Below are 7,687 nucleotides of genomic sequence, written 5' to 3' on the forward strand. Positions count from 1 at the left end.
CGGCCGCGCCTCAGCGCCCAGGGCAGTAGGATGGGTCGAGCCCTGGGGCTGCCCGCTGGGCCTCTGACCGAGCTTTTTCTCTCCTCCTGTCCGCGCAGCTTGTGGGTTCGGACGAAGGCCTCCAGCAGAAGCTGGCGGAGGCGATCCTCCGAGAGGAGAAGAGCTTCAAGATCAGCATGTGAGTGGTGCGGAGGGGGATGCAGTGCCGGCGGGCCTGGCCGTAGGCCTGTAGCGGGAGCTGCCGCCTTGTCCGAGAGATAGAGCCGGAGCAGCGGCCCGTGATGCGCATTCACGGGTAGCTTCTGCTCCAGAAACGCGCCGAACTTGCTCATAAACGCGGCTTCTGCCCAAGCTGCCGTAGTTGGAACTGTGGGGCGCTCGTCTCGAAGAGAGAACTAGCTCCTGTGAACGCTAGAGTGCACTACCGTACAGAAGTGGCTGGCATCTGTGGCGTGAAATCCGCCCTGGCTTCAGGGCAAGCAGTTTGGGCATGATAAGAAATGGAGGTGGAAATAATTTACACGTTCCTCACGTTCCTTATGCACGTACTATTGCCCTTTGGATGCTGCACAGATATTCACTAAATTGCAAGGGTTTGAGAGGAGCACAGATTTTTTTTTTTCTCACCTGGGAGGCAGGCATAGGCAGAAATTGAACATCTTGGGCCAAAATGGGACAAATACAATGCCTGCAACTACTTGAAACCAGACAAGTTTTCCTGAAAGATATCTTTTAATGCTCTTCGTAGCCATTTTCTGGTTTGTATGCATGCACATGCTTTTCGTCCTCAAGCTATTAAGATGCATTTGGAATTTTAACTGTAGCTGCATGACAAGTCCTGTCTTAAAAGCTTGATTAACTAACTTTTTACAATATAATGTCCTTGACAGCTCTTCTGCCAAGACCAAATGAGTTTAGTCAGCTCTTCAAAAGATGTTTGTGTTAGTTTGCTCCTGTAATCCCGGGGTATGCGGTAAAGGCAAACTTGATCTAGCGTTCTACTAGCCAGTTGGAGTGACTGTATTGCTCTGATCATGGCACATTGGATGTTTGTGCTAATTGTAAATTAATTACGCCTTTTTCTACGTAAAACCTGCAGCCTCTGCTGAGCTGTGGAGTGCCATAACTAGCCATAACTTGGCTACTGGTACTACAGCTGGGTAACTACCCAAAGGTGTGGAAACTTAATGCCTGTACTATGGAGCAAGAAAAATCCCTATGCTCATATAGCTAAGGAAGCAGAAGTCCATGAGGAAATGGAAGTCAGTGACGTTTTTCCCCCCCACTGTGTTGCTTTGGGATTATGCATGTTACAAAGAAATGTGGTGTCTTGTCTGGCAAGTCTACCTGCCAGATACAGTTGGGTGTAGAATTGCAGGGCTGGGTTTTTTATATCTCTTACTACTAGGAAAAAAAAGGCTTCTGCAGCGCATATCTGGAGGCTGCTGGCATGATCTAGTGACGTTAGTTTAAATATAGTAGAATTTGAAATCTTGTTTGGTTTGTTGGGTTCTGGATTTGGGTGTTTTGTTGTTTGTGGTTTTTTTTTTTCCCCCCAGATAATGAGATCTGATATTTTTCTTTCACCACAGCTTCTACCTGAACTTTGCCTTAAATTTATAGGCTTGTTTGTTTTGCAATGTGTCTTTCAAGTGCACTTTGCTCATCTCTTGTTTTAGTTTCAGATTATTTTTTTTTAAATCATACCTTCTGTATTTAGAGGAAACAAAACGCTTTTATCTGGAGGCTGACAGACACAACTACAAGCTGCATATGATTCATAGAAGAGAATGTGTGCTGTGGTCCGCTGCTGGGGAAAACTGTTAGATCTTCAAGAATTAGTAGCTAGAAATAATATTTCTGAAGAAGACCAAAAGCAGAGAGAAAATGGATTGTGAGAGAGACTGGAATTCTGGAATTTTTTGTTTGTCCAGTCTATCTTGAAGGTGATCTTCCAAAAACATGGTGCTGTTAAGATTCTTCCCTGTGGGAGTGAGAGTCCCAGATACGCACTACTGAATTGTGGGGTTTTTTTGGAGGGGGGTGTTGGTGTTGGTGTTTTCTTTTCATAGTGGGAAGAGACAGCAGAAGTCCCCACTCTGTAATTCTTTTTCCAACAGCTCTGTCAGCAGTGGTGTTATTCTGTTGAAGGACACCTAAACTAATCTTGAGATTCCTGACACAGTGAAAGGGATAAAAAAGGGAGGTAATGGTATAATAGAAGCTCTTTATGAGTTATAACTTCATCTATAAAGCTCTACTATTCTGGTTTAAGGTTTTGTGAACGGAACACACCATTCTGTAACATGGACACCTGAGAAGGTAGCCTTTCCTCTGTGAGCATATGAGCAGCATGTGGAACGTGACAGGAAAGCACTGACATGTTTTAACTGGAACTTGACACCAAAATATACTAGTAAAGCATTGGAGTTCACTTTGTTACAAAGGACCCTTAACAATTAAATAAAATGACTGCCATGTAGATCTGTGTGGAGAAAATATTTCTGCGAGCCTTGTTGTGCTCTAATAAGCTTTCTGTTATAACCAACCTTGTCTAGCAAGGATTATTGTAGCTGTCAGCAACTATGAGTAGGCCTGAGATAGGAGAATACTACTTAAAGAATCACAGTTTCTCTTCAGTGCCTATCTATTTAGTAATTAGTGGACTTCCTGGTAATTTGCTACATGGTGAACTGCAATGGTTATGTAGTTACGGTTAAGTGAATGCTGCCTTGCAAAGCTGTTTGGTTAAACTGGCAAATTTATTCTCTTTCAGTCACCTTGCTACATCCCTCCCCTTACCTTCAGAGAGGGATCAGCTCAGACCCAGGATAGATCTGATTGTGTTTGTGATTGACGTCAAGAACAAATACAGGTAAAAGAAGGGCCAAAGCATGAGAGGGAAAACTGATATTCTTTCTTGGATTGGTGGCTAAATAGACATTTGTACTGTGTCAGAATTGCTGAATAGTAGATTTCAAACCCAAGACTTGCTGTGGTGGCACAGCTCAGTGATGCAGACACACTAGTTTTCTGGCCTCCAGCAGTGGATTAAGACTGAACTGCTCTGTACAATAACATGCCTGTTGTGCACTAAGCTGCCGTAGCAGAGAAGGCAGAATTTATTCCTGGATCCAGATATAGGATGATATGAACTGAGCTTTGGAAAAGTTCTGTCTGTAAAATTAGGTGGTAACGATGCTGGTGCTATTAAATTCTGTAATATGTGTTCATCTGATGGGCACTGGGCAGTGCTACCTAATAATACCAGTCAATATCAGTACTGCAGGTGTCTTTAGGCAAAGGACAAAGGTCTGCAGGGATTGATCTCTTTCTCATATCTGGCGCTTATCTTTGTAGAAATGATATTTGTGTCCCCAGGCTTTAAGTAAAGACTTGCTAAGGCACACAAGTCAGCATTTTATTACTTACTTAACTTGCGACTGATGATCCTGGGCTCTCATTTACCAAAAATGACAGGCCCAGCTGCATACTTACAGCACAGATGGTGCCGCAGAAATGTGTGGGCTAGCTCTTCTGAAAGAGCTGAAGTAGTGCTGAAGTCTTATTGGGTTTAATGAATTCGGATGCTTAGTGATCGCAAATCATGGAGGATGCCATTCAAACTAAGTCTAACTGTTGAGTCTTGGGTAGAAAAGATATGTTATGGATTATTGAACAGCTGTGGGTATTGTAGAGGTCTCTGATGCCATGCTTTTAGCACAGAGCATAACTATGCCAACTCACAGATCAGCAGATGTTAACGTCATTGGTTTTCCAACTGTGCTTCTGAAAGTTATTCCCTTTGTCCTTATGCTGCACTGGTTTTACCTCACTGTCCAACTGGATATTCTGTGCTTTTCTGACAGCTTGAAGAATGTTGAAGCCTCCCTAGCTCATGTGGATGCCAGCTTTTTCCTGGGGAAAGTATGTTTTCTTGTCACTGGGGGTATGTATGGCATCTGCCCTCTTCCTCCTCTCCAAGCAGCAAAACTCACGGTTCCTTTCCTTAAAACAAGGCAGTGACTTAACCTGAAACAAAACAAGTAACAGCTTTGTCAAGCTTTGTTTAAATTATATCCAAACTCTTAAGTTATATCTAGGCCTTTTTTTTACTGTTCTCTTAGATAAAACATGCTTCTCCCATGCTTACTTGCTCTCTCCTTGTTTTTGCCAGTCAGATCTCTCTTCTATCCCTGAGTATGATTTGTGTTACTGATTTTTACTTTTTTTCCTGTGGCACTGCAGAAGTCTGTTTTATCTGCTCTTGCAGATCTATGTTAATGATAATGAGTAGTGAGGAGTGTATGATCCTGTGGTAATAAAATGAATCTGAGTGGATGAGCTACTAAACTATAAGTGTAGTTTTAGTTCAAGACTGGTATCCACGCTGTGTACTGTCTGGCTCTGTTGTGCCTCTGATCTCGCTCCTTCCCTCTGAGGGTGATTTCCTGCATACCCTCCCTCCTTCATCTCTGAGGAACAAGAGGGGCCAGATAGTACTGCTCAGTGGAAGAGGGGTGCTGTGTCCCTGGAATTTGGGGGTCAGGGTGCCAATTCTGGGATGAAAAGGAGTCTTATATTTGTGTTTTCTATGGCTCTCCTGATGGAGTGAATTTCTCAGAGAAATAACCACCCTGTGATGCTATATGAGTCACGAGGACTTCTGATTAGTGAGTGAAAGATTCTGCTTATGCTGCAAGTGTACTGATCCCTTATCAAAGATGTTAGTGTTGCAGTACTAAGTAACGTGGCAATACTATTCCTCCTGTCAGTGTTATGAAAGACTTCTGTGCTAATTCTGTTGTGAATCTTGTACCATTCTGTTCGTACTGCTCACTATTGCTTTACCTTCTATGGTGCTCTCAAAATTAGTTCTGGATGATTTTGCGGATGTGGAATTTCCTGGTACTTTTCTTCACTGAATGTTGATTATGGGGCTTGTAATGTGGGGAAACTTTTTCTGTAGTTGGCAGGGTGAATTACTGCAGTGTAGAGATGAATGCCATCTGGAAACTGGGAGAAGTCTACAGCAGTCCTGTGCTATTCTGTGAGCTGGAGGTAAGGTGCTTATCTGGTGTCTGAAGGGAGTTGTGAATTCCCCTGCTCTCTGATCTTGGGAACATCATTACATTAGCAATAAATATATGTACACACACTGCTGTCCTGCATAAGTGTCAGAGACCAGACCCTTTCAACAAGAACAGTAGAATTACAGGAATAGCCTGACTATCCTTGAAATGAGTCTTCTAGATAAACTGCTCCTTCATGTGCTACTTCAAAGCCTCAGGAAGCCAAGTCTAAATTAACAACAACTTCTCTGCTATGCAGAGTCTTGGTACACTTGTTCCTTGAGGCATTTTCTCTTCCTGGGAGCCCCTGAGCTGCTGTTTGCCATGTGACTCTCTTGCCTGAATAATGCTTCCTGTTAGCCAGGCTTTGTTGTTTCCCAGACTGATATGCCCCTCTTTCCAATTACCTGCTTGGTCTGAAAAGCTGGAGGGAGAGTTTGGCGTTCGGCGGTAGCACACTTCACTTTTCCGTGTGCTCATCATTCCACCCGCAGAGACTGCTTCCCTACCAGCAGGTAATATCTGTGCCTTTGGCAGCCCCTTCAGGGTTTTCAGCTGACAGTGCTGTACCTTCCCTAACATTAGGGGAGTAAGTGGCCTCTTCAGGACTTTTCTGTAGCTAGCCGCTCTGGTTAATGCCTGCTCTGGTTCTTTCTTTTATCACAGCTTTAGCACTGCTTTTCTTCTTTTCTGTTGATTAAATCATTTCTCCATTTTGTTTCCAGTTAGAAGGCATACGAGTTGCCACTGCTCAGCGACTTCTTCGGATGTTACGGATCTGTGCTGGTCATGTACCAGGAGTTTCTGCCTTGACCTTTGCCTCGCTGATGAGGAACTATGCTGATGACTAGCTTCTCAATGTGAGAATTCAGCCACGTTCATCGGTTTTTTCACTTCAGGCATTCAAGCTGCTGCAGTTGGAATAACACTGGGAAGTTTTTTTGCCTGACTTGTCATGACCACTCATCCAGAGCTGTTCCCAGTTGTTAATCTCTCAAGAAAAGTTGATTCCTGTTCAGTGGATAATCCCCAGTGGTGCTGGAGGGAGGGCACTTTGAATTGGGGTTTCCTATTCTTTACAACGTCTGAATCGCGTTTCATGATCAAGTTTGAATTTCACCCACTTTGCCAGTGGCCAGGAGCTATGTGCTTTCCTGACAGAATACTGGAAGAATAGGCCACTGTCCCAAATCCAGCATGTTACAGTCGTTTCAGTGTCTCCAAAGTACTAGAGAAGAGGTAGCAGGGTCCTGCTTCCTTTCAGTTGCAATATAGCACCTTGGACTAACATGAAGCCTCTCCACCAAGCAAATACCAAGGAATGCAGGCTGTCCTACGGCTTCTGGACAGGCTGCAGCTGGCAGTGTGAGCTGTGTGAGCAGATGCCCAGTGAAGGTCTCAGTATTTCCATGCCCAATACCTAATGGTGGAGGAAGGGACTAAAGAAGATAATCTAGCACTTTAGCATTCTTTTAGGTCTTTAAAGGAAGAAAAAGGCTCCATCTATCAAGCTTGGGATAACCATAGCAATCCAGCCTCAGAGGCTGACCAGAGATGATGACACAGTGGACTATACTACACCAACATATAGGAAATACATGTTGTCTTTTGCAAGTTGAGCATATGTTATGTATAATCCTCTAGCTAACAGGTTTTTATCAGCAGTAATTCATGTCTTATTCTTACTGCAAGTGTGTTTTGGAGTTCTAAGTTAATAAAATGTATAGTACTTAATAAGTAGTTGTATGCTCTTTGTTTAGGTATGTGGCATGGGCTCTAAAACCTACCAATGCCTGTCCCCGTTTGTCCTGGCGGGGAGGCTGATCCTTTCTGGCAGCTGAACTTAGAATTAGTTGCTGCGCTGCAGTCATGGTTTCAGCCACGTGGTGGTGGCAAAAGCTTTCCAAATACAATCCTTCTTACATAGGGAGTTGAGCTACCTTCTGGAATACAGTTTTGTGAAAGGCTGGAATGTTTCTTATCCAGGATTGCATGCCAGGTAGAAATGAAGCCTAGAGAGAATGTGTTAAGCTCCCCTCTGGTTTAATTTATTTAATCCCTAATAGTCTGCTTTAATGTTCCTAGGTGCAGAGCTTTAGCTTGCATGCGCTATTTCGCTTAGTTTGTTTCTGACATCTGTCTGTGAACAGGAAAAGCAGAAAGCAGCACTGCGGGCTTAATCAGCTGTGAGTGTTGGCAGTCCTTGCAAAGACAGCTCAGCAAGGCACAAAGCCTGTATCCTTGCTCAGAGGACATGCAAATCCCAGCTCCAGTTGTATTGTTGCTGGCGGGGGAGGGCTAGGTTGTTTGTCAGCTGGAACAAAAAGAGCTAAACCATTCAGCTGTATTATGGTGCTCAAAAGGGCTGGACTCTGGCTAAAACCCAAAGGAGAAAGACATGTGCAAACTCTCATGGCTGTGTAAGAAGGATTGGAGGCTTAATGGGCATGCCCTACTTTCAGCTCGCTTTGTGATGCTGAAGGTACTATCCAGGACTTTGACACCAGAGAGGGACAATCACACTGAGAAACAAGTTTCTCTGTGGGTTATGCTGTCTCAGCCTTGCTCTTGCTTTTAGTCCCTCAAAATAAATGACACCACGGTTTAGAATAGAC

The 7,687-nt window shown here is 43.9% G+C and overlaps 1 protein-coding gene across 1 annotated transcript; it reads left to right on the forward strand.

Annotated features, from left to right (window-relative positions):
* Nucleotides 1-98: 98 nt before the first annotated feature.
* On the forward strand, nt 99-7,427 carry CENPM (centromere protein M; the record flags this gene model as incomplete). Its single annotated transcript, XM_009874862.1, has 6 exons — nt 99-178; nt 2,777-2,875; nt 3,870-3,949; nt 4,970-5,061; nt 5,798-5,932; nt 7,158-7,427. Coding segments are annotated over 5 exons (477 nt in total), but the record flags the coding sequence as incomplete, so codon positions are not given.
* Nucleotides 7,428-7,687: the final 260 nt, after the last annotated feature.

Source organism: Apaloderma vittatum, unplaced genomic scaffold (assembly GCF_000703405.1).
Source record: "Apaloderma vittatum isolate BGI_N311 unplaced genomic scaffold, ASM70340v1 scaffold25038, whole genome shotgun sequence".
NCBI classification, from domain to species: Eukaryota; Metazoa; Chordata; class Aves; order Trogoniformes; family Trogonidae; genus Apaloderma; species Apaloderma vittatum.